Here is a 26,716-nt window from a genome sequence, read left to right on the forward strand (position 1 = left end):
TCACATAACTGAATACTCTAAGCATGGTAACACTATACCACATGCAATTATTTGCAAAACTAATGCTAAGAGTTAATTCTCATGAATTATGAGCTATGAGATTGATTTTTGGTTGCTCTTTAAAAATAGCTTTTTAGTGATAACAAATCTAATATAATTAAACCACTTGCTTTCTTTCTTCTAAAGGCTTTCCCGAATGCCCTGACTCACAACTTCTGGGACTCTCAAAATTGGGTCAATATTTTCTAATAAATTCTATGGCTTCTCTTGATTAAAAAAATCCCACTATTATTTTCTTTTTTTGAATTGTCTACTACCTAAAAATTGTCTGACAAAACATCAATTGCTAGAAAATTTAGAAGTTGAATATTGATTTTGGACAGGCGAAAAACTAGTGTGCCTCAATTTTAGAGTCTTTTTCAAAGCTATTTAAATTCCTCAGTTATAGCATGTTTTTAATTCCAAAGAAGAATAACACTCCCTAGCCTAGAAACTAATCTCACTAACTCGGCAAGAGAAAAATCTTTGACCAGAACATTAACATTTAAAACATTTTAAGGTAAATGGATCATAAAAACTACTGTCAACAAAAAGGTTTAAACCAGATTTCAAAAATTTGACCCATGCTTTTGGATAATTTCTAGAACTTCTGGCTATATTTACTTGTCCATCCACACACAAATGCCCCAAGAGGATGACGAGGTAAGAAGGGCAAAAAACATTCTTCTAGGTACAAAGCCTAGCTCTTTGACTTAGGTTCACTGAGGTTCTCTCTGGACTCTGAGCAGCTCCTTCCCTTCACTGTCACAAACCAACCAGAACCTTGGAGGGTTAATTCTTTAAGTGACTGACAAACACCACTGCCCCCTCTGAAGATATAAGGAAAGTCATTTACTTTCTCAAACACAGAGAATGAAGCTCTCAAGGATAGCACCATAAGAGGAGGCACCTAGCGAATGCTTTTTGATGATGATGACAAGCTTAAAACTGAAGCTCATTTGATTTCTTTCCCCCATTCCTTCATCTGTATCGCTACATTTCAAGGTCTTTCCCCAGTCTTGTGGCTAATATTCTCATTATGGGCTGGCTGGTTCTTCAACTATCAGAGGTATTTTCAAGTTCAGGAGGTTCAGGTGAGTGAAGATTACAAAGGGCAAAGTTCTGCCTATTTGTTGCACCAGAAGAGTAATGAGAACTTTGGCTAACTATTTTACATCTGCAACACTGACTGGGTAATGATACTGGCCTCATAATGGTTTCAAAACTCACTTAGTCCTGGAAACATCAGAAAACAAGTCCATGCCACTCATTCTAAGTAGACTGAATCTTCTGTACTCCTATATTTGATTTATAGTATGTTATTATTTTGTGTTTCACATCCAAAATTTACTCCTATATTTGATTTATAGTATGTTTTTATTTTGTACTTCACATCCAAATTTTGCTTCCATGTGTTTTAATTCATTTGTGTCCCAGTTTATTGCCTCATACTCTCTAATACCACCACTAGGCATCCAAAATTAGCTTATTAAATATCCCAAATAATTCTGAGGTTTCAATGTAGCTTTGGGTATTGAATTTAACATGTGACCTTTAAAAGAACAAAGAAAAACTGTGTTTTATGGAACTCTTTTTTTCATATAGACTCCCTACACCACTCTTATGAGTAATGTTTTCATATAGATCTTCATCTTCAAAGAAGCATTTATTGAAATGAAAATTTAAATGAAACTTAATAACTATAAAGGAGACCATGTAGAACCTAATTATGGCTCAAGAAGATAAAGGGAAGTTAAAAGGGACATGGTAGATTGATAAATACTATAAGTTTCCAGCTGTCTTTCCTTTTCATATTCTCTTCTTACACAAACCAACAGGCTAACGTTGCCCTTCAATATCTAAAGAAACTACACACTTTCCCTAAATTTGTAACAAACTCAGTACCATTGTATCTGTAGTTTATTTTTTCTCTAAAAGCACTAAGTTTCCTTCTTTCTCTCATTTTGGCCTTTGTTGAGCCCAAACAACATTTATTTTATACGTGGGTATGTGAACATGGTTTAGTGTTTACACTAAGTTGCAGACTTCAATGCTACTTAACTTCGCTGAGGATCTGAGGGTAGTAGGTGATGGAACTTTTTAAAAATATCATATGGAGCTCATTAATGATTTCAAGGAGGCAGGATTCAGTAATTCGGCATAGTAACAATATTTTAAGGGAATGCAGATAGGTTAAATGGGTGGTTGTAGACATGGATACCACAAAACCATCTCCATTCAGCCCAACAAAACTCCACAGTGGATATACTTGAAATCAAAGTCAAAGGCTGGTCCCTTTGGCCAACAAAACTCTACAGCACTCAATTATAACCTCTTGTTCTAATGGCATGGATCTCATCTCCTTTCCTAGAGGTTTGCCTTTTTCACCTGTGCTTTATCTCGTTGGATGAACAGAAGAATAATTGAAGAAAAATGAACCCACATCATAAGCTTTAATACTCCTCTGCATGGAGTATTCTAAAGCAGCTACTCACAGCTTCCTTGGAATTAGTCATTAAGCCTAACTACTAACAATCTTGAAAATCAGAGGATGGTAGTACTAGAAAATATATAGTCCAAACTTTTCTTTTTATAGGTAGGGAAATGGATACATGTTTGTTTTTATGCATACAGGCCAGTCACTGACATAAGCTTAAGAAAAATTAAGCCAAACCACGAAGAGGGGAAATAGAAACACATCCTTTAAACTGATGTCACTTGTCTACAAGAAGATGCAAACTCATATAGAAGCACTACAGAGTCTCCAATTATAGTCACAAATGGAACCGCCTGATATTTCTTGGCAGCTAATGACATTTAAGGAGGAAAGAGTTTTCCTATTGCTTATAAATGCTCATCCAGAGATTTTTGTCCTTCTCCCACAATCTTCTAATGAGTCAAGATAATATGGCTATTTATACTTTTGAAGGTACTTATAATACAGAATTTTAAAAACAACTGTAATAGAATTTTTAAAAACCACAACTTACTTCCTTTAACTTATCCACGTCATCTTTCACTTTTTCATAGATTTCATTCGCTGTTCTAAGTTTTTTCTTCCACTCTGCTACAGTTTCTGGGTCAATTTTACTTGGATTGTCTGCAATTGGATGTTTGTCTTCAGTTTGGCTGCTTTGCATCAAGGTTAAAGGATCCAGAATAGTCTTGATTTGTGACTCCAAGCTGAGATTTTTACTCTTAAGGTCTTCTACCTCTTTCTGCAGACAATCTATTTCATCCTGATAAAGAAGTGCACATCCATTAGATAAACACAGATACTGAACACATATGTATGCTAAACGGAGATCAATGTGTTTTTAAATTTTATACTCAAAATTCTGTAGATACACAGATTAGTTACGCATCAGAAGAGTTCTGTAGGCAGAAAGTCACGTACAGTTGAAATTCTCAAAATAAAACTGGCATTTCCACTGCTTTCATTTTAATTCAGTGATAGTTTGTGGTTAAAAAATAAAAATGTCAAATCTTTGATTTTATTGAAGATATCCAGAAAACAAGACAAGTCACATGAATTCAACAAGGAACCCATTTCCTTCCACTTTCCATTTCAGAATAATTTGTGTCATTTTTAGTTTTACTTTTAACTTTTCTACATTCTGGTTCTTCCATTACCACTATGACTATTTCAAGTATTAGTTTTCCCCATCTGGAACTGCTTATTATCTTAAACCCAGTTACTAAACATTTGATCTAGAACTCTTTTTTGTGATACCATTTATTAATCTATAATAGATATTTCATCTTAAACTAAGACTGTTAGAAATTCTGTTGTTAGAAAATAAACTGGCAAGTAGCTCAATAAGCCAGAACTCTTAAAGGATTAATCTGATTAGGACCTAAGTATGCTAAATATTAAGTATTTAAGAATACATTTTAGAATTAATATAGATAGTACTATTGCATTATAAGAAAATCACTTTATTTGTTGGAATTAATATATTAATGAATAAACAAATAAGAATAGGAAAACATATATGAATCAACATTTATACAGTCATTTATTTATGCCCCACTTTATTTCAAAAGTTTTTGAGGCAACTGAAGCAGTTTCCATGCATATACTTCAAAATATTTTGTGTCAAGGGGCGCCTGGGTGGCTCAGTAGGTTAAGCATCCGACTTCGGCTCAGGTCATGATCTCATGGTTCACGGGTTTGAGCCCTACATCGGGCTCTGTGCTGACAGCGCAGAGCCTAGAGCCTGCTTTGGATTCTGTGTCTCCCTCTCTCTCTCTGCCCCTCTCCTGCTCGTGCTCTGTCTCTCAAAAATAAATAAATGTTAAAAAAAATTTTTTTTAAATAAACATTAAAAAAAATAACAATAATTTAAAAAAATATTCTGTGTCAAAATAAGAGATTAATAATATCCCCTCCTTAGTCAACATAAAATAACAACTGGGCTTAATGGTTACTATTCAAAAACATACATATGCCATAAGCATGAAACTAATTTGGAAAATTTCCATTCCCATGTCAAATCACCTTCACAAGAAAGAAAACTACCTCATGATCCTACTTATATGTGGTATCTAAAAATGCTGAATACATACAAGCATACAGTTAAACAGTGGTTATCTAGGGTAGGGAGGTAGGGCAGATGGGGAGGTGGAAGAAACAAGATGGGTCAATATATACAAAGTTGTAGGATGAGTAAGTCTAGAGATCTAATGTACAGCATGAGAACTACAGTTAATACTGTAGGCTGAATATCAGAATATTGTAGTACTGAATACTAGAAATTTGCTAGCAGGGCATATTTCAGATGTTCACAGCACAAAAATAAAAAAGCATATGATGAGATGGCTATGTTTATTAACTTGACTAATGCAATCATTCACAATGGATATGTATATCAAAACATCATGTTGTGCCCCTTAAATACATGCAATTTTTATTTAAAAAAAATCACGGTTAACATGCAAAAAAAAAAAAAATAGAAAATAGCATATTTCACACCAAAATCTCTTTGCTGGTAGCTGACATAAGTATATTTACTTTACCAAAACTAATGAGCATAAATTATCAGTGAGTTAATAGACAAACCAAATGGAATGAAGGTTATAGTCACTGTTTACCAGAACATTCATAATGCCTTGTGGGGGCTGGAAGACTGACTTTAACAAGTGAGTTTCCTTTGTTTCCCAACTTCTTGAGGGAGCAAATACTTATAAAATGATGTCTGTTGACAAATTTGCAATTAAAGAAAGGAAAAAAGAAATGCTTGTATTTGTTGCTGTCTTCTATTTGAAATAGAAAAGGAAAAAAGAAAAAAAGTTCATCAAATAAGGTATTTTTTTTTTGGTAGGCTCCCTACCCAACATGGGGCTTGAACTTACAACCCTGAGATCAAGAGTCGCATGCCTTACTGACTGAGGCAGTCAGGCGCCCCTCAAATAAGATATATTTAAATTGGCATCTAAAATAAGATTTCGGGCACCTGGGTGGCTCAGTTAGTTAAGTGTCTGACTTCAGCTCAGGTCATAATCTCACAGTTTGTGGGTTCTAGCTCCACGTTGGGCTCTGTGCTGACAGCTCGGAGCCTAGAGCCTGCTTCAGATTCTGTGTCTTCCTCTCTCTCTGCCCCTCCCCTGCTCGTGCTCTGTCTCTCTCTCTCTCTCTCTCTCTCTCTCAGAAATAAACATTAAAAAATAATAAGATAAAATAAGATTTCATTGGATATTTACTCTAAGAAGTCCAGAGACTGAGATAGCTCAGTTTTACCTTGAATTCAATGCTGTCCTCATTTTAAATTGTAAGTATTATTTACCTCATATTCTTTGTGGAGTAACTCAAGTCTAGTTTTCCGAAGGTGCTTCCTGACTGTATGGCTTAGCATAGGTTCACTTTCACTTGTCCCTCCTACAGGACAAAAAAAAAAAAAAAAAAAGTAACTTTCTTTGTGATTTAAACAGTATGAAAACAAAGATAAACTTTTTTCTTATTGTTTTATATGGTTCTCCAGCTTAATTTCTTCATACTTGGGGCTGCCACTTAGGCCTTTTCTCTATCTTGATCTTGAGAAAAGATAAATATCAAATAATGCCACAAGAAATACCTTCAATAAAATATCATGTGTGTTTACTTACCTGTGTATCTTATTAAATTCAATGAAAGCAAAGGCTATATTTTGTTGTCACATTTGTACTACTGCAAAATTTGAATACAAGACAAATGTTAAATAATATAAAGCCAATGGTTATATTTATATTTAACCAATAATTATGTAATATATTATCCATATTACCAATTTAAATTTCATACAATTATCAAATGTTTACCTATACATCATATATAATCATATAGGATATAAATATTATTATAACCAATGTATTCAAACATACCTAGTTACTGGTAACACAAATAAAAAGATTAATGTGTCTTTTTACTGAATCTAATAACCCAGTTACAATGGATTATGAATAACAGCATTAACTGTATGTGCATAACTCAATACAAGTACACTCAAAATGAATTCTTCCTGAGAGCTCTTTACTTATGCTATGGTTATTTTCTTTGTACTTCTTAGTATCATGATAGCAAAGGCATTTTACAGATGTTGTTTTTCAGGACATTCTATCCAAATACAAGGATGCCTGAACTATTTTACTTGAGAGAATTTATGAAGTATCACTTATATAAGAATGAATAAAGGCAGGAGAGGGACGTGAAGAGAAGCTGGGGAAATACATTCAAATTATTTTCATCAACAAAGTTCACAGCAGAAAAATACTCCTCTACCAGATTTTACCCAGGTACCCAAGAAAGTAACCTTGGAACAATCTCTGATTCTTCTTCAGATTTCTCAGTTCCAAGTCCTACTAGTACTTCGATAATGGCAAAATGACATCAGTGAAAACTGTCTATTTTCGTCTTCCTCCAAATATACACTATTTAGAGATTGTTTCAAATCTGTTTCTATATGTTTATAAAATAGGCCCTTACCGATAATCTCTTTGCAAGGATTTTCAGGAGTGATGGGGACTCTGCAAGCTGGACACTGGCTATTATTCTTCAACCACAAATCGATACAAATTGAACAAAATACATGGTTGTTGATGCATATGACAGGCTGGCGTACCTTTGAAAACAGAAACATTACTTTTAGTACAGGGCAACAGTCATAACTAGAATCCCAATAGGTTTAGTTTAGAGCAAAAAAATTGCTTCTCTAGAATACAGCAGAGTAGGTGTTTTAAAAGGAAATTATCTAGGATTTATAAAAAACATTGGTTTATAATTTAAACAGCAAACAGTGCTGATGGAAATACGGACATACACTAAACACAAATCTCTGACTCCATTTAAACAAGCACAAATACTAATACTTTACATTTATGTCATCTTATATTTTACAAAGGGCTTTTACATGCACTTTCTCTGTTTTTGTTTTGTTTTAAATAATCCTGTGAAGTAAACACAGGAAACATACATCACAAATGAGGTAACCAAAGTGTGAAGCAATTAGGTGGCTCAGTCAGGATTAACTATGTGTTTTGACTGTGTGTAGTTGTTTTATAAGACAGAAAATAGAAGAGAGAAATTACTTCAGTTTTCTACCTGATACTAGTTTGTTTACGTATTTATTGTCTATCTCTTCCATTAGAAAGGAAGCTGCATGAGAGCAAGAACTTCCTTCGTCTCATTCATGCCTAAATCCCTGATGCCTAAAAGGCAGCCTAATACACAGTAGGTACTCAAAAAAATGTGTTAGATTAAGTAACTGCTATTAAGACAGTATTTAACATTAATTAGGTAGGGAACTTGCCAGAGGGAATAATGACTTAATATTCTTCAACCAGCAAAAATTTTAAAATAGAAACCAAAATAACACTGAAATGCTTAGGCTTTCACTTGATTTACCAAGAAACGTTACTGTGGGACTCAAAACACTTTACAGCATTTTCAATATTTTCCTGTTCTAATCATAAAAATACCATCTGAGAGTCCTGCACTAGAGACCAGAAGATCAAGAGAAAGCAGAGGAAGTAGAGAGATAAGGAAGAGACAGAACCACCACAAAACACTTTCTGCAGAGGAAACGCTTGTGCTGTCCTATATCTGCCTCAGAAAGACACTATGAGTATTCGTTCATTTGAAAGGGGTCTCCGCCCTCAAAGAAATCACAGCTGTACGGCAGTTCAAGATAGGCAGCCAATCATTTTCAGTCTCACTGTGAAGAACTTTCTGGTTGGGGTGCCTGGGTGGCTCAGCTGGTTAAGTGTCAGACTCTTGGTTTCGGCTCAGGCCACGATCTCACGATTCTTGAGTTCAAGCCCCACATCGGGCTTTGCGCTGACAGCATGAAGCCTACTTGGGATTCTCTCTTTCCTTTCCTCTCTGCCCCTCCCCAGCTCACACACACTCTCTCTCTCAAAATAAAAAAATAAACCTAAAAAAAGGAAGGAAGGAAGGAAGGAAGGACGGAAGGAAGGACTCACTCACTTACTCTCTGGTCTTTGTCTGGCTTTCCAAACGTTTAGATGCTCCCTGGATTATGAACACTAACATACGAAAACTAAATAAGAGAAGATAATTCAGCATGCATTTAGACTTCCTTTTAGAGAAACCAATTCTAATTCATTCAGTTCAAATGATTGGACAGGACTGATCTGAATGAATGAATGAGACCATGAAGGACAGCTTCTCAAACTCTTCTTCTAAAGTGAGCCTACCTACAGAGCAAGGAGTGAATGTTTATCTAGGACGTATTCTTGTTCAGAATCTCAAGAGGCAGACAAGTTGGAACTTCCTTTGCGGGTTCTGTTTTTTCCTAAAAAGTCAAGTGATGCGTCCGAGTCCAGACCATTATATATTTTTGGGTGTTTTAACTTCATCTTTAAGTCATGAAATGTTTTAAGAAGAAAAAATTTCTCAAACTACATACCAAAAAGATATTGCCTTATCTAGCCTGTAGCTTCCTGCAACACACACACACATACACACACACCACATTCCTGCAATACTCCTAGAAGTACATATACCCCTAAATTAAGAAACTCAAATAATGAAAGAAAACTTATCTTCTTGGGCTTTTAAAGCAGCGATTTAATGTCTTTTTTTTTTTTTTAAGTCATGAACTCATCTAAAATGGATGAAAGCCAATGGTCAAAACATAAAACTGTGCACATTTAAGGAGATTCAAGATGGTCTCCTACTCACTACAGGCTTCCCTCATTAGAAGCTCATTTAAAGGCCATCAGTATTTTTTTTTTTTTTTATTGTAGAGATAGAACATGAGCAAGGGAGAGGGGGACAGGGAGGGAGGGGGACAGAGAGACAGAGAGAGAAAGAGGGGGGGTGGGGAGAGAGGGAAAGAGAATTTTAAGCAGACGCCACAGTCAGTGCGCAGCCTGATGCGGGGCTCCATCCCACAATCCTGGGATCATAACCTAAGCCCAAATCAAGAGTCAAATGCTCAACCGACTGCACCACCCAGGCACCCCATAAAAGCAATCAGTATTTTCTCTGTAACTGCTCCCACAACTAAAGTTAAATACCTCTCCAATCTAAAAAAAGGTTTTGGACATCACAATGGTTGGTGCTATCATTAACTAAGGTGAGAAAAGTGGAGGAAGAGGAGTCTTATAGGTGGTGGAAATCAACAACTCTGTTTTGGCTATATTAAATCTGTGATGCCAGGGTGACTTTTAAATGGACAAGGCAGAGTCTGAGAATCACTGGCATAAAAAATTAAAGCTACAGGACTGGAGGAGATCCCTTCCATGGGCAGAGTAGCTGGAGACAAGGCATTCCAGGAAGCAGAGGAAGGAAAAAAAGGAGCAACAGCAAAGGGAACTAGTCTTACAGAAGCCAAGAAAAGTTTTTCAAGAGGAAGACAGTAGCCAAGCATGTCAAATAAGAAGAAAATGAGCTTGATATGGACAGAGAAATGACTATGGGATTTAATTACATGGAAGTCATTGTGATGTGTTACTGACAAGCACTGTTTCAGTGAATGATAGGGGTGGAAACTTGATTGAAGTCTGAGAGACAGAGAAGGTGAAGTGATGACAGAATATAGACAATTCTTTCATGTTTTGCTGTAAAGGAGTGAGCATAAAAATAAGACCATGATAAGAAATGCCAATGGGAATGTTGTGGTAAGGAGGGAATATTAATGATGAAGAAAGAAAAGCAGGGATCAGAGCCATAGGCAGCAAAGTCCCTAAGAAGTCAAGAGGTAATGAAATCCAAAGCACAAAGCAGAGGTTTGGCTTTTATGGGATTGAGGATCTGTCTTTCATTGTAACAAAAGGGAAGATTGAGGGTGTGAGAACAAATGCAAAGGTTGGAAGATCTGCTGATGGAAATGAGAGAACTCATATCTAACTGTTCCAAATGCCTATATTTCATCATTAAATACGAGGTGAGGTTACCAATTGAGAGTGAGAAGTTGGGTAGGGATATCAACTTGAGAAAATAGGATAAAAGCAGTTATTTTGAAAAGTGAAAAAGTAAACTTACTAGTAATTTTGGCAGGATTGCCAAACATTGTTGAGTTCCTATTTGAGATCTGTGGTTTTGACTATAAACTAAGACCAATTGAACATAAATGTGTATTTTTCTTACCAATTTTTACCTGTTCAGTTTCAGGCAGGAAGCAAATGAGTAGTACAGTTTACTCAGAGTTGGATTTTTGCCAAGGAGAAAGAGAGAGACAAGGGAATGATGACCATAAATGTCCACGGCTAACAAGGGACATGAATGTATGAATGGTAATGATGACGGTGAAAAAGCGATGTTCATAGAGCCAATGAACTGGTCTTGATAAGGCTGAAGTAATGCTGGAGAGGAGTCACAATGAAAAGAGGATCAGAGGGTAAGTTGCTTCTAATCAAAATACCGGAGGTGGTAGAGCTGCTTTCTCTAATGTTTTTTCCTGGGCCATCTTATCTGGCATAGTTCTACTTCCTCTCTTAATCTCATGTATCACATGATGTTAACATCTTTCCTATGACAACTCCTGAGAACCCTCTGTAACTGGACCTCAGTAAGTGGCAGAGCTTAGGCTTTGAGAGATAAACCTGGGGCCAACTCCAGCTCTGCCATTTGAGCTGTTTGATCTTGGGCAAGCCCTTTAGTGACACTGAGCTTTTGCCTCTGAAAACAGTGGTTTAACTCAGTATACTTTTCATTCAGGCATTAAGATTTAGAAATGTAAAGATGTAAATACAGAGAATACCACAAAACAATCCTAAAAAAAAGAGAGAAAGAAAGAAAAAAGAAAAGAAAAGAAAAGAAAAGAAAAGAAAAGAAAAGAAAAGAAAAGGTAATAACATTACTATCTCCGTATGCTTAGGAGCTAACACCATGGAAGGATCTTGTAGCTGCCTCAACCACAGCATGTTCAAAACCGAACTTGGCCTCCTCCACACATTTGCTCCTCCTGCTGCATTCCTCATCTAAGTTCATGGCAGTACTGCCTCATTACTTGGGCTAAAGCACTCAGAGCTATCTCTGACTCACTCATCCTCACCATCCAATCTTTCACCAAATTCTGGTATCATGTATCAAGTCTAAGAAGCCAGAGACTTTAAGATGCACCAATATTTTATGTGCCACTAAGAAAACAGAATGGAAAATGCTGCCAAATACAACTGTAATATGCCATCACTTGTAAGATACAGCCAGGTTTCAAAAAGTTATGATGTGAAGGGGCGCCTGGGTGGCTCAGTCGGTTAAGTGTCCGACTTCGGCTCAGGTCACAATCTCATGGTTTGTGGGTTCGAACCCCGCGTCAAGTTGTGTGCTGACAGCTCAGAGCCTGGAGCCTGCTTCGGATTCTGTGTCTCCCTCTCTCACTGCCCTCCCCACTCGCACTCTGTCTCTCTCTCCCTCAAAATAAACATTAAAAAAATTTTTTTTCAGTTATAATGTGAAAAAAGTCCATCCCAGAATGTCAAAATATGGCAAATCTACCTCCAAATGTTTTTTGTTTTATTTTTACCTATCATGTATCCCTTCTTTTCCATCTTCACCTCAATGAGTTCAGTTCTCATTCCTTTACCCTTGGATCTACTGCAATGACCTACCTCCTCACAAGCTTCCTGGCTTCCAAATATTCAGTTCTGTCCACCTTTCATACTGATGCCAGAGCTACCTTTCTAAAACAAGGATCAGTAGCTTTCACTGCTCTCCTGCAAAACAGAAATGATTTTTCCCTGTTCACAGTTTTAAGTATAGCATTCAAAGAACAACATAATCTGGTTCTTAAGTAGCCATTTCGTCTGCTATTTCGATACTGATCTTCTATTTCAATACTTGATATAATCTGCACTTCAAGCACACAGATCTACTTGATGTTCACCAAATTAATAGGCACATTGGAGGCTCCCTGTTTATTGTGTTCTCATTTCTTAGCTTGATATATCCTGCTGGCCTCCAGCTTCCCCAATGAAAATAGACTCCCTTCCAGCTTTTAAGATAAAGATCAACTGCTACCTCTTCTGCAAGGCCTTCATTAATCCTTTTTAGAATTAACCGGGTCTTTGTCTGATTTTCCTAAGGGTACTCCTTATGCATTGATTTAATGTTCACTTCTATCTGCATTGTGCTTTACTTAGAAAATTGTTTACATTCTGTTCTCCCTGTTAGATTTCAGGCTCCTTGGGGGCAGGAGAGGGGCATGCTCATCTTTGTATCCACCTATAGCACTTGCTATAATGCCTGGCACACTCTAAGATTAATACAAGTGAATTTTGATGTATTAAGATGAAAGGCTGAGATAACGTTCCTTTAAGTGTCTCAAGAAGCAAAAGGTCAATGACCACTGCCAAACTGTGAAACAGCAGAAGTTTAACCTTTCCATTTAATACACCAAATTATATAGAAGAACAACCACAGGCAGACGACTTGACTCTGTCTGCTAAGAGCCACTGGCAATGCCACCCACAGGAGAATTATTTTCACTGTTTGATACCTGGTATTGTCACTCTCATTGGGTTGGAGTTTTGAAACGTTGACTAATTCACTTCTTTGGACCAAGTACTTATCAGATGATTATTTCTAAACAATGGTTTAAATTTACCTTAGGAGAATAGAAACCTATAAATAAGAAAGAACTACTAAAACAAATTACTTGTTATTTATTTGACTGTAACCTATAAGAGCAAAATACAAAGCATCTAGCTCTCCCACAATTCCTGTCCACCCATCTTCCTCTACCAAGATCCTGGTATATACAGTATCAAAATATGCATACAATTTTCTTCAATAAAATCTTTCTGAGATAAAGAAATAGTCATAATTTGCCTATATTATTAAACTTTCCATTCAGTTTACTCTCAAATAAGATCTGTGGCAGTAAAACAGTATTCTTATGAAATAAAAATGCAAGACAACAATGGCAAGTGACATGTACAATTCCAAACTCATCTAGAGTAAGGATGTTGAAATGATAGTCTAGGATAATGCACCCTGAGGGTGGTGAGGAGGAGGAGGAATGGAAGAGAAAGCAAGGTATGAAAAGTGGGCTCTTCGGGGCACCTGGGTGGCTCAGTCGGTTGAGCATCTGACTTCAGCTCAGGTCATGATCTCACTGCTTGTGAGTTCGAGCCCCACGTCGGGCTCTGTGCCGACAGTTCAGAGCATGGAGCCTGCTTCAGATTTTGTGTCTCCGTCTCTCTGCTTCTCCCCTACTTGCACTCTGTCTGTCTCTCTAAAATAAATAAACATTAAAAAAATTAAAAAAAAAAAAAAGAAAAGTGGGCTCTTATCACGGAAATGGGCCTGAGAGGGCAATCCTAGATGCAGAAAAGATTAACCCTAAATCTGTAATTCTACTACACAGTTTTCATTTCTTTTATTTGAAGATGTTTCAATTTTGAGAGACCACTCTACCACCAAAGCTCCTTTCTTAAAAAATAGATGTACCTGAGAGAAGTCATGTCAAAATGGGTTATTCATTAATATCCATATCATCCTGGACTCACTTACTAGGAGTTATTATACACTGGTTTAGGACAAGGTTTCCCAAATTCAGCACTACTGACATTCTGGACTGAAGAACTTTTTTTTTTTTTTAAGTTTATTTATTTTGAGAGTGTGCATGCAAGTGAGGGAGGGGCAGAGAGAGAGGGAGAGAGGGTCAAGCAGGCACCACACTGTCAGCCGGACCAGGGGCTCAAACCCACAAACCAAACCATGAGATCATGACCCAAGCCAAAACCAAGAGTCTGACGCTCAACCAACTGAGCTACCCAGGGGCCCCTGGACTGAAGAACTTTTTGATATAGGGATCTGTCCTGTATATTGAAGGATGTTTAGCGAGCAACATCCCTGGGCTCTACCCAGTAGACGAAAGTAGCACACCCCTGGAGACAATCAGAGGCGTTTCTAGGCACTGCCAAATGTCCCTGCAGGATGAAATCCACTCCCAACCCTTTCAGAACCACTGGTGTAAACTATTCACACATTTCCCTAACAACCTAATGGGGTTGGTAGTATCAAATTCATTATCAGCTGTGGAAACTGAGACTCAAGGAAAAAATAACACAGGTTATAAGTGGCAGAAACAGTATTTAACCATCATTCAATGTGATCCAACTGCAAAGTGAGTGCTCTTTCAACTAAGAAATAGTTTTTTCTTTCTTAGTACAGAGTTAGTGAACAATAATCTGGGAATAAGAAATAGAGAGCACATGCCTGAAAGAAGCAAGAAATTTGGAACAAGACTTTGGGGTCAATAGGGGCTGTAGAAAAAGGCCACTGAGAGAAGTGATGGGAAGGAAAAGCAACTTAACTGGCCTGGCAATTACACTTAAAGTCAGTTCCTGTGCCTTTTATCATCTTTGCTAGAGACTCGAGTTCATTTTTCTTCAAATAATATTCTTTCTTGCACCTATGTCAAAATTTTACGGGTTTCACTAGGGAAGACCTAGAAAGACTGAAAAAGAAGGCTGAGGTATAAAAATGATGGGTAATAATAACTCCTCTGCCTCAATTTGGGGATTTTGGAAACTTTTCAAAATGAAATTTCTGGATTGTTCTTGCTATGTTTCAAGAAATCTTTGGCTCTGGGCCAAAACTTAGGTCCTAGAACTTTAAAACTATGTGATCCTGAGAACTAAGTTGCTTAATACCTATTGGTTTAGGTCTCCATTTCTTTCTAGGTAAAAGAAAAAATAATATATCTTGCCTCCCCCACCTTCATCACTACCTAGAATGCTTTCAAGAATCATATTTCTTTAGTAAATATGTCAGCTCTTACATACTGATCTTAAAATTATTAGGATACATCAATACTTTTTTTTTTAGTAATTTTTAAATTATGCCCTAAGTACATAAAAACATAACACTGTATTTTTTGAAAGTGTCTGCATTCTTCAAACTTAATTTGGAAAGGAAAAAAATGTAGTCCATATGGCTTTTGTCAAAGTAAATTACTTGTGACAATTACGTACAATCCACTCTTGGGAACTGAAGAGTCAATCAGGAATCAAACGTGGGCTCAATGTACTGAGGTCGATAACATGCTGGCCAATCAACAGCCCCTGATGAACACTGATTAATTAATTTAGTTGCATAAGGCTTCTTACCTAGCCTTACCTTGTCAACATTTTTAATCAACAATATGGGTGGAAAGCAAGGCCTCCCTCAAAGAAGGGATTCTTCCTGTAGTATTCCTAGCTTGAAACAGTCCACCCTACTTTGGACACTGCAAGAGACAGATACCCCACATCCTAAGGAAGGTGATTTCATTTTGGATTATTTCAGCCACAGGGCTTGTCCTTACATAAGTACAAATCTTAATACTGTAGAGCTACACAAAGCTTGATTCCCTTCCAAATGAAAAAGCCTGTATTTAAAGATTTGCTATTATGTCCATTCATTCCAACACAATTCCATTCCACATATTCGAACCTCAATTTCAACTCCTTTCTAAATTTCAAAATACTCGTTTTTTTATATTGAAGTCTCAAACTGGACTTATACTCAAGTGACGAATAACTGAATATGATATACTAACGTTGAAGAGCACCAGAAGTCTAGTTGCTTGTCACTTCACTTCAGAACCTCCTTCACCTTTCATTAAACTAACTATAGTCTACATTGGGAGACATGTTACTCACGGAAAAATGCAGACGTAGTCAAAAACATGCAACAATAATTTGATTTTGCAGTTGGAATCCTAATTGACGAGAAAAATGACTGGAATTATCTAGAGATAAACTGGTCTGTAGCAATCTGGTACCAGGACCTAAATGTCACTTAACTGATATCCTGAACCTGTATTTCTGCTTGCTGGCCCACTAGTTCTAGGCAAAAGGAAAAAATTAAGGAGGAATAGGCAAGAAAATATATTACACATAACTCATCCCACAGGATGTGTATCTAACTTCTTCAAACACATAGAGCTCTTGAGATATTGGCAAGGTTGCTAAACATTATTAAGCAGAAAGAATCCACCTTTAAGGCTAAGGCAGAGAAAGGCAGAAAATGCAAAATGTCTAAACTGTCCAATTTTAAGTACATTTGTATCCAAAAGACAAAGTATTGACAGTGTGCATACTTAGGCTATCTCCACTACTCTTCCGTCTCTATTCTTCCCCATCCCTGTCAGCATCTATATTATCTATTCAGATTTAAGGTCTCTCCCACCCCCAACTCTTCCTTTAAGGTAATATGCACTTTTTTTCTTTCCTTTTCTTTTTTTTTTTTTTAACAGTGACCTCTCAGGGATAATGGCTCCTAATTCTGTTGAACAATCAAAAGAAAAGAATCTTGCTAATGGTGAGATTTTTAGACAAATAATGAGGGCAGCAAAAGAATGGTTATCTGAGAGAGGGCTAGTCAAAAAGGACCTTAAGACAGATGTCAGAGGTGGCCAGAGGTGTGTGTCAGGGAGGTGGACGCAGCATTGGAAACATGGTACTACCCCAGGTCATGCTATCTCCAGTACTCCACAATTACCGTTATGTGGTGAGGGTTAAGTGGCCCAAACAGATCAGATTTCCTTTAACTGTACAAAAGGCAGCAGTTATATGGAACCAGTTAAAACCTGGATGTACTGTGGCAATTTCTAGAACAAACAGGTCCCACTCCATTGGGAAAGCAAATCTTTATAGAATGAGTGCACTTCCTCAGGAAGCAACTGGGAAGAACAGTTACTAGAAAGGCTGGTTTCCTCATTTGAGGGCCTGTCTCAGTGCCCACACTAAAGTTTAATATTTATTGAATATTATTATGCCCCAGACCTTATGCTAAACACTACAATTGAATTACTTCATTTAATTGTGCCCAGAATGCAAGAAAGAGTGTTGCTTCTATTACCATTCCCATCTCACAGATAAGGAAACTGTTCTGAGACAGGTTAAGTAACTTGTGTAAGGTCACAGAACTAGTAAATGGAAGAAGCTAAAACTCATAGTCTGAACACAGAACTCAGGCCTTCAATACATTTATGCTTCCACAGTAGACAGAAGAAGATGCCTGTTTACAAACCATTAATCTTTTATTAGATTTCATTTTAGAACACAGCTAAGCAATACAGGAAAAAAAGAGAGAAAGGGATGGAGGGGAGGAGGCACACTACAAGAATGTCTGCTATCACAGATGAGCTCACGTGAGTTTTTAGGAAGTAATTTACTGAAGACACAAATGATAACAGAGGTTCAAGCCAGAGACTCTAAGCCTTAGCTTTCTTATGTCAAAAAAATGGGGCAACCAGCCCTATCTATTTCACAGCACTGGTGAAATGAGTAAATGAAGTAATTAAATGCATACAAGAGCATTCTGTAAACTGCAAATCACTGTATTCTACTAGGTATCCTTTTTTGTTAAACACAAAAAGCACAGGTATGGAAAATTAACCAGGCAGAACACACTGTCAACACAACTGCAAAAGAGCCTATTAACTAATGGAAACTAGACATAATGTGTACAACTAAGACCAAAGGAAAATTATTTCCCAAGGTATTTTTATCAGCTTTTAATGCTACTGTTGAGAGTAAATGCACTCAGAACTTAACCCGTACTTGTGGCAACTTCATGTCAGAACCAAATGTAGACTAGCAAATATAAACATCATCTCCCCCTCCTCCCAGCTCTGTATGTAGGCAGTGGCAGCAAATACCAGCTCAAATACCACCCTCTACGCCACCATCCTTGATCTCTCCAGTCAGAATTGATCAAGCCATCCCCTGTATGCTCTCACAGCACATTTGCTATTTCCTTGGCATTTCATTCTGACTGATACCAAGAGTTATCAGTTGCTTCCAAGCCTGACTTCCTACTACTGCTTGAACTCAGTAAATTCACACAGAACCCCAAACACCTAAGGCAGATGATCATACTGGCTGGCACTCCAATGTTTGCTCTATGAAGTTTCTAGGTCTCAATTCCATGCAGGAGGCTGTAGTTTCAGTCTGCACTCGAGGGTAAACAGACACATCACAAATGTAAAAACAATTCGGGGTGGGAAAAAAGTCTGACTGCTCATCCATAGGATCTTCTTTCTTGATCTATGCGTTAAAGAAACGCTCTTTTAAAAACCAGATGGGAGGCACAAACGGAAATGAAAGAAGAGACGAATGCATCAGACTCTTCAAAATTCCGTTTCGAATTCAGAACTACCTTATCTAGCTTCACAAACACGTTAGACACCTCTTGCAACACAAAGAGCGGGGATTCCATCTCATCGCTGAATGGTTCCAAAAGACCATGCCTCTAATTCTAAATACCACTCAGGGATGGGTACCATTTACCTTTCAAATTTTGAACCCAGAGCAAAGGACATTCTAAAGGCAGGGTTAAGCAAAGGAAAGGATGTTGGAAATGGAAAAGACTCTCCAATTAGCACAGCGGGCAGGCCCAAGGACAAGAACATTCCACTTGTGCAGGGGACGAAGGAATCTTGGGCAAGACTCCCAGGAAACGTGCTTTAACGGGCTTCATACACGCCACACAGGTGGCAAAGGGGCGTAAAATACTGTTGCGATTCCTTACTGACGAGGCCTCCTTCGACGTCGGAGTCGGCCGGCCGGGTGAGGCCGGCGGAGCTAACAGAGCCGCCTGGCCGCCCTTCCTTCAGACCCCAGGCCGCTGTCATCCCCCTCCAAAAGGCGCAGAGGATGAACCCAGCAACCACGACGCGTTCCCTTCGTCCCCCAGGACGCGGCCTCCCAGCGCCTAAGGAGAACGCGGGTAAGCGTCTGCACCCATCTCCCCGTCCCCGCCACATACGGAGACCGCCCTCGGCTCCGGCGGGCGACTTCATACCCGACCCTGTTTCGAGAAGTGCCCAGAATCACCCATTACCTTCCCCAAGCAAATGTGGCACGTGATGGGCAGAGTGAGCGACAATGTAACGTTCTGCACGGTCTGAGCCATGGCAGCGTTCAGAATCCCGCCAACACGGAAGTCCCGCCGACGGCGGCTCCTAGCCGCGACTGGGGCCGCGCGAGGCCGGCTACGGCAGCCTGGCAGGGCCACAGCCCGCCGGGAGAGGAAACGAAAACGCGCTTTTGAAACGTGCGGCCGCCACGGCTTTTCCTTTCCTTCCTTCCTCCCTCCCTCCCTCCGGAGCTTCCTTCCTTTCCTCCCTTTCTTACTTTCATTCAACAACAACAACAAAAAAAAACAAACAAAAAAAAGGCCCCGGGTTCGGAAGCTGCAAGATTCTTGAGAATGAGGAGGAAGGCGGTTTACTATGGGCATCGATGGAGGATCTTGAAAGTTTAAATGAAAGAGTAACAGTGCAGAGCAGAGAGGAAGATGGGGAAAGCGATTTTAAATGCCTTACTCTTTCCCGGAGGGTGGGTGGAAGTTTTCTGCCTAAAAATTAAACCCCACACAGTCTGCAAACGCACGGCGCAGTCAAAACAGGAAGAGATAAAATGTTATGTATACATTTTAATTTTCAAAAAAAACCAAAAAACAAAAAAACCTTTCTGCCGCTCTCAGATCTTTTTCCATTCTGAAATGATGCGATGTTCCTTAAAAACAACAAACAGTGATTGTCTCTTGATCTCTTTCTGGATACATTTAATCGCAGGTTTCCCTGAAGGCTTGCTTTTCGTTGGCCCTTCTGTGGTTTCTAACGGAGACTAAAGGGTCAGAGCCACGAACTCTGATTTACACGTCCAAGTGAGAAAGCTGCAAACAGTGCCAGCCGTCCATCCTCTGGAAAGCACTTGAACAAGCCTGTGAAGCCTTCATTTCAGGTGCGTGGTTTGGATAAGCTAGGTAACATTGGGCTGTAGAACTCGGAAGGAGAATGTGTGAGGTTCTAAGTTAGCATTTCCTACTAGTGAAAAAGAAAAACTCTAAAAGTTCCTTCATGAATCTTGAATGTAACAGATTTGGAATTTAATTGCAACTTACTTTAAGTGAGGGCCAATGTGATTAATTTATGCAAACAAATACAGTTTGTGAGTAGAGAGATTAAAAACAATACCAATGGAACTACTTCTACTGATCTTTGGGAAAACGACACAGAGACAGTATAATTAGAAGCAGCATGTGGTCAAAGGAAAGGGTTTCTGGATCTGTACGGGAGGGTAGAAATCACTGTCCCAACAACTTTCTGGCTCTACTGGCTTCAGATAATTTATTTGACCTTTCTGCTTCTTAGCTTCCTTCTTGGTAAAGTGTGTGTGTGTGTGTGTGTGTGTGTGTGTGTGTGCGCGCGCGCATTAAAAGAGGTCAATGTATGTTTACTATCATGTCTCAAAGAAACAGACAATAATGAGACTGGACCAGCCTGAAGAAGCCTAAGCCCAGTTCAAAATCTGCTCACAGGTGACAGTGAAAATTCTTTGAAACATCTCAATAACTTCATTTCCTGGGAATTGGAGGCCATCATGCGTTTGGAATTGGAGAACTAGGGAAAACTGCCTGGTTATTGGCCACTTTTTCAAAATGCCTGGCATAAAGTCACTTGGTTTGTCTATTTTTTGGCTTTTTGAAGTCATGTTTTTATGGAGTCTGGAATTCACATGTTTTCCTAATGCATCATTCCTGGCCAAGAGTGTAGATGTTAGGCTTCAGAATGAGACAGCTCCAGGTCGATACCCACTGTCATTCAAGTTTCACCTTGTCCCCAGCCTGCTGTGTTCTTCCTATTCTCACCTCACTGATAGCTAAGATGGTATGTTAGGACCTGTCATTCCCACCCTTTGAGTGGGATGTAGGACTGAGAATGTTTTGCCTTTCACATCCATCCCTAGAAACTGCAGCAGGGAGACATGTTGAAGACATTTTTTTGTGGTTGTTTTTTTAGTTATTGGGGCAAATTCATTTCTTGTTAATCACCTCAATGATTGGTGTTAATACTCAGTCACAAAGCTGAGTTTAAAAAATCATACCCTACCTTTTAGGTAAAATGTCAAAACCTAGACTCTTCCCAACATCTCTTTCCACATTCACTGTCATTGTCACGGCTTCTTGGTGCTTAGTGCTTTGTCCACATAGTTATTTCTGTGTTGATCACGTTGTATTATATTTGGTTATGTGTTTGCCCCCACAATAGACAGTTTCTTGAGGTCAGAGATTGTGTATGATATCTAGTATCTGGTACTCGGTGACTGTTCCACAAAAGGTAATATTTTCTTTAGCTACAGACACAGGCTGCTGTAAAAATTGCCTTTACTTGTTTTTCACTTCAAAATGGAAGACTTTTTAAAAATTTGATTTTTGCTAATTATAAACTTAATTTAAAATTAAAAATTAAATTATAATTTAAAAAATTAGCTTTTTTTGGGGGGGCGCCTGGGTGGCGCAGTCGGTTAAGCGTCCGACTTCAGCCAGGTCACGATCTCGCGGTCCGTGAGTTCGAGCCCCGCGTCAGGCTCTGGGCTGATGGCTCAGAGCCTGGAGCCTGTTTCCGATTCTGTGTCTCCCTCTCTCTCTGCCCCTCCCCCGTTCATGCTGTGTCTCCCTCTGTCCCAAAAATAAATAAACGTTGAAAAAAAAAAATTAAAAAAAAAAATTAGCTTTTTGCTAATTATAAAAATAATAAGGCTCATCTTAAGAAAAGTAAGCCATTTTTAAATATATAAAATAATAAGCAGGGGTGCCCTGGGTGGCTCAGTCAGTTAAGCATCTGACTTCAGCTCAGGTCATGATTTCATGGTTTCTGAGTGCAAGCCCCACACTGGGATCTGTACTGACAGCGCAGAGCCCGCTTCAGATCCTCTGTCTCTGTCTCTCTCTCTCTTTCTCTCTCTCTGCCCCTCCCCTGCTCACTCTCTCTCTCTCAAAAATAAATAAACATTGAAATAATAATAAAATAAAATAATAAGCCAAATTTCTTTGGTACTAACGCCTCACTTTTCTATCCTGTGTGGTAATCACTGTTAAATTCTAGAATATATCCAAACATTTTAAGTCATGTATATGTGTATAACCACAAATAGGATCATACCATAACGTACCTGCTTTTTTTTTTTTTTAACTAATGTTTGGTGGATAGGTACACACACGTACATATCTTAAGTAATACTGTTAGCAATACAGGTTGATTACGACTCCCTCTAGGCCCAAACTGATTGCATGCCAATTCCCAGGCTTTGCTTTTGATAATGCAAATGGTTTAAGGCTAGGAACTATGCTTTCCTTCTGCTCTATGAACAGCATTTCCTTTTGTTGACAAATCATGTTCTAAATAGATGTTATTTGGCTAATTTTGTTAAATTAACGCTATTACTCTAATAGAAAAACAAAGATTACTTGGCTCATTGACTTCTTGCTTAATCTCTTTCTGGACTTCCTAGTAGTTCTTATGGAGAGTCCTGTGACCCAAGGAATTCTGTCAGATATAACATCTGAGATGGGCTAAAGCCCCCTAAATTCTTAGAATTATAAACTTTTACAACTAGAAAGAATCTAGGGTGTTTTTTTTTTTTTTTAGCAGGTTTCTCCTTTCAGAGATGAAGATATTGAGACCTAGAGAGATAAACCACCAGGAAATGGTAGATTTGGAACTAAATCCTAGATCTCACTTGGATTCTCTGAGATTGTTGGCCCCATGCCTTAGTGTAAGTGCAAGATGTATTATTATTAATAAAGTAGTTCAGTAATAAAAAGTCAGTTATAATTGAATTTCTTTGCTAAGAAAACCATCAAATAGCTATGGAACACCTTTTACCCCTTGTTTAAATCAGATTCATTTTTATGATAAATTATTTAAAAGCAAGTTTAAAAAAATATAAAATCTTAAGTGCTATTAAAAATTGATTAGGCATGCATTATTCTTTCATTGACCCAGTTCAGATTGTTTTTTAATTTTTTTTGGTCAAAGCTAATAAATTTGAGTAGATGTTTCAGACAGACATTTTGTAATCATTTGGTCATCAGTCAATTAATCACAACTTCATAAATATTGATTTCAGATTATATTTATTTTTCATTCCTGAAAGACAATCTTTTTTGTTGTTGTTTGTTTTAAATTTATACTCCCCCACTTGGATTGTGGTTAACACTGAGGAAACTCATAAAAGTTGGATTAATTTAAGCATAGGTGCTGGCCCAGCCACATGGACGTCAAGAATGGTACTGCCTTCTCACAGGCTGCAGATTCTGAACTAAAATGTCTTAAGATAGTGGCATGAAAGATGCTTGTTACTACTATAGCAAAAGAACTTGGGTTTTTCTTGCAAGGTTTTTGTTTTTGTTTTTGTTTTTTTAAAGAAAAGACTACTAAAAGTTAGCCTGCATTCATTTAATGTACTTCTATTAAAAACATTAAGGAACAACTAATTCAGACAATGTTCTGCCTCATGGAGCTTTCATTCTAGTGGGGAAGGTTCTACTGCATTGGCTTGGAGCCAAATCTTTGCCTCTTGAGTAGCAGTTGAGGTTTTAATGCTGAATTTGCATATCAAGTTTGTATGTAAATCACAATATAAGTGATTGCGAAATGAATAAATGAATGAATGAATGAATGAATGAATAAATAAATAAATAAAATTAGTTATCTGTTGTTCCATCAATATTTAAAAAATTTAAATGGCTTTTTAAAAATGTTTAATTTTGAGAGAGAGAGAGAGAGAGAGAGAGAGAGAGTGTGTGTGTGTGTGTGTGTGTGTGTGTGTGAGCGGGGGAGGGTCAGAGAGAGAGGGAGACACAGAATCAGAAGCAGGCTCCAGGCTCCAAGCCGTCAGCACAGACCCCGATGTGGGGCCCAAATCCACAAGCTGTGAGATCATGACCTGAGCCGAAGTCAGACACTTAACCGACTGAGCCACCCAGGCACCCCTAATTTTTTTTTTATATGCCAGGCACTGGTCTAAAAGCTGGGTGTACAGCTGTGAATGCCTGCCTACTTTTATTCATTCAACAACCACTTCACTGACTACCATTGACATGCCAGCCACTGTGCTATTAATGAGCCACTTTATAAATGGAACCACTGAGCCCAGCTCTTCTATTCTACCATAAAAATGCCTATTTCTACAGTAATTTCTCTTCCGGATGTGCTTATTGTCAGTTAGCCTCTGGCATTGTGACACAGCAAGTTATCGTTTTAAATATTTTAAAATGTTGCAAATTGGGTGATTGTTTTAAATTAGGTAATTTTTAAAAGAATATTTTAGTTCCACCTAAGGCTAAGTGGTACTTCACAAATGTTTGTTGAATGCTAGAGAATAAATAAAGGAAATGTTATCTCTGGGAATATTGTATCAGATTTTAACAGGAACCAGGAGACAGAAAAGCAGTGGGTTTTGCCACAGTAGCAGAATCGGGAACCCAGTTCTGAGATCCTGACTGCTTTTGTCTTTAAATTGCCCGCAGAGCACTTCTTTTTCTTTTTTCCCTTTGTTTAGGGGTTAGCAGAACTTCCAAGGTAAGATCCTCCCATAAGAACTTAAAGCCAGGCCCTTGTTTTCAAGTTATTTACTTAAGCCCTATAAATAATGGCACTCCATCTGAGGACACCTCTCTTACAAAGGCATCCTGCACTTGGCCATGGAGTCATCAGCGGCTGGCTGCAGCCTTGCCAAGTTGCTTTAGGTAAAGCATCAACACCTCCTTTACACACTCAACACTCCCCGTCATTGCTTTAGCAGCTGAGTCATTTATTACGCTCTCCATATCACCATCTTCACCTCTCTGATCTGTGATTTTTACTTCTTTTTCTCCCCACACCACTCACTACGACAAGTCTCAACTTTTGTCTCTTTCATGAGGCTTTTCTTGCATGCCCGAGCCTCCTCATAACCCTCTTGCCTTTCAAATTCTGTATCACTTCTAATCTATATCAACCAATTTTGTACCTCATGAATGTATTCTCCAAGCCCCTATTGAACACCTACTATGGCTCAAGCACAATGGCAAATGCTAAAGCTAAAAAGCTGAAAGACTGGCTGGAAGTCTGAGATCAAGGTGTCACAGGCTTGCTGCCTTCTGAGGGCGATGAAGACGAATCTGTTCCATGCCTGGCTCCCAGCTTCTGGCGGTTTTCTGGCATTCTTTGGTGTTCCTTGCTTGTAGAAGCATCACTAAGATGCCTACCTTCATCTTTATGTGGCTTTCTCCCTGTGTGCAGGTCTGTGTTCTAATTTCCCCTTTTTATAAGGTTGGCAGCATGGATTAAGGGCCCGCCCTACTTCATTACCACCTCATCTTGCTTAATTAGTTATACCTGTGATGACCTTCTTTCCAAAGAGGGTCACATTCTGACATAATGGGTCTAAGACTTCAAAATATGAATGGGGGGATGCACAACTCAACTTGTAACAGTATCTGTGAACACTATTTAAAATGATGTCCAACTCCCTACCTTCAGGGCTCATGGTTGGTCTGCTAGGCCTTGCCCTCCTGTCTGTGGTGGGAGCCTGGGTCTAGTTTAGCAAATAAGATACAAGTAGAGGTAATGTGGTTACTTCTTGGCTGGAGCATTTTGTTGTCTGTTTGAGGTTGCTGAGAGCTCTCTTTCCCTCTGCCGTGGTGACCAATAGCATGTAAGATGGAACATATACAGAAAGCAACATGGAACGAGCTTTGACTCTTGATCGGCAAATAGCCTGAAAGAAAACTGAACCTTTATTATTATAAGTGACTAAGTTGTGTTACTATATCATAACCTAGTCTTTCCTGTTACAATAACTTTGAGGAATATGATTTATTTGTATTTTGCTAAGGGCTGAATTGTGTCTCCCCAGAATTTATATGATGAAGCCTACACTCTCAATGTGACTGTATCTGGAAATAGGGTCTTCAGTAGGTAATTAAGGCTAACAGAGATCATGAAGGTGGGACCATAATCCCATTGGACTGTGGCCTTGTAAGAAGAGAAAGATCTCTCCTTCTTTTTCTCTCTCTCTCTCTCTTTCCCATCTCCCTATTTTTATTTCTTTCTGAATTTTCATTTCTCTCTTTCTCTCCACTCCCCTCCCCCACTTAGGGACACATGAAGACCAAGGCCGTCTGCAAGCCAGGAGGAGAACTCTCCTCAGAACCCGACCACCTGTGGCATTCTGATCTGGGACGTTCAGTCTCTGAACTGTGAGAAAATAAATGTCTGCCACTTAAGCCACCCCATCTGTGGTATTTTGTTAGGGCAACCTGAGCTGACGAAGTCACTTTTTTTCCCTTACTTATATTGATTTATATGTTTTCCTACTTATTTAGACTCTCATAATTTTTTCTTGTGCTTTTTCTAATCTATGAAAAATATTAGTTTTATAATTATAAAAGATTTAACACTTGAAGAAAATT

General features: G+C 38.4%; 1 protein-coding gene and 1 long non-coding RNA gene across 2 annotated transcripts in view; one reads left to right on the plus strand and one right to left on the minus strand.

Annotated features, from left to right (window-relative positions):
• The window catches only part of OBI1 (ORC ubiquitin ligase 1), a 41,092-nt gene extending 21,650 nt beyond the window's left edge, over nucleotides 1–19,442 (minus strand). The window contains exons 1-4 of the mRNA XM_030312361.2: nucleotides 19,316–19,442; nucleotides 7,001–7,136; nucleotides 5,826–5,917; nucleotides 3,030–3,278 (exon numbers count right to left, since the gene is read on the minus strand). Coding sequence (XP_030168221.1) covers nucleotides 3,030–3,278; nucleotides 5,826–5,917; nucleotides 7,001–7,136; nucleotides 19,316–19,387 — 549 coding nt within the window. The 5' untranslated portion in view covers nucleotides 19,388–19,442. The remainder of the gene's footprint in view (nucleotides 1–3,029; nucleotides 3,279–5,825; nucleotides 5,918–7,000; nucleotides 7,137–19,315) is intronic.
• Nucleotides 19,443–19,590: 148 nt separating this feature from the next.
• LOC115527862 lies at nucleotides 19,591–26,483 on the plus strand. Its single transcript, XR_003973097.1, has 3 exons — nucleotides 19,591–19,812; nucleotides 20,052–20,220; nucleotides 26,403–26,483. It is a non-coding gene; the product is annotated as an uncharacterized LOC115527862 (long non-coding RNA).
• The last annotated feature ends 233 nt before the right edge of the window (nucleotides 26,484–26,716 follow it).

The sequence above is a fragment of the Lynx canadensis genome, chromosome A1, assembly GCF_007474595.2.
Source record: "Lynx canadensis isolate LIC74 chromosome A1, mLynCan4.pri.v2, whole genome shotgun sequence".
NCBI lineage: Eukaryota > Metazoa > Chordata > Mammalia > Carnivora > Felidae > Lynx > Lynx canadensis.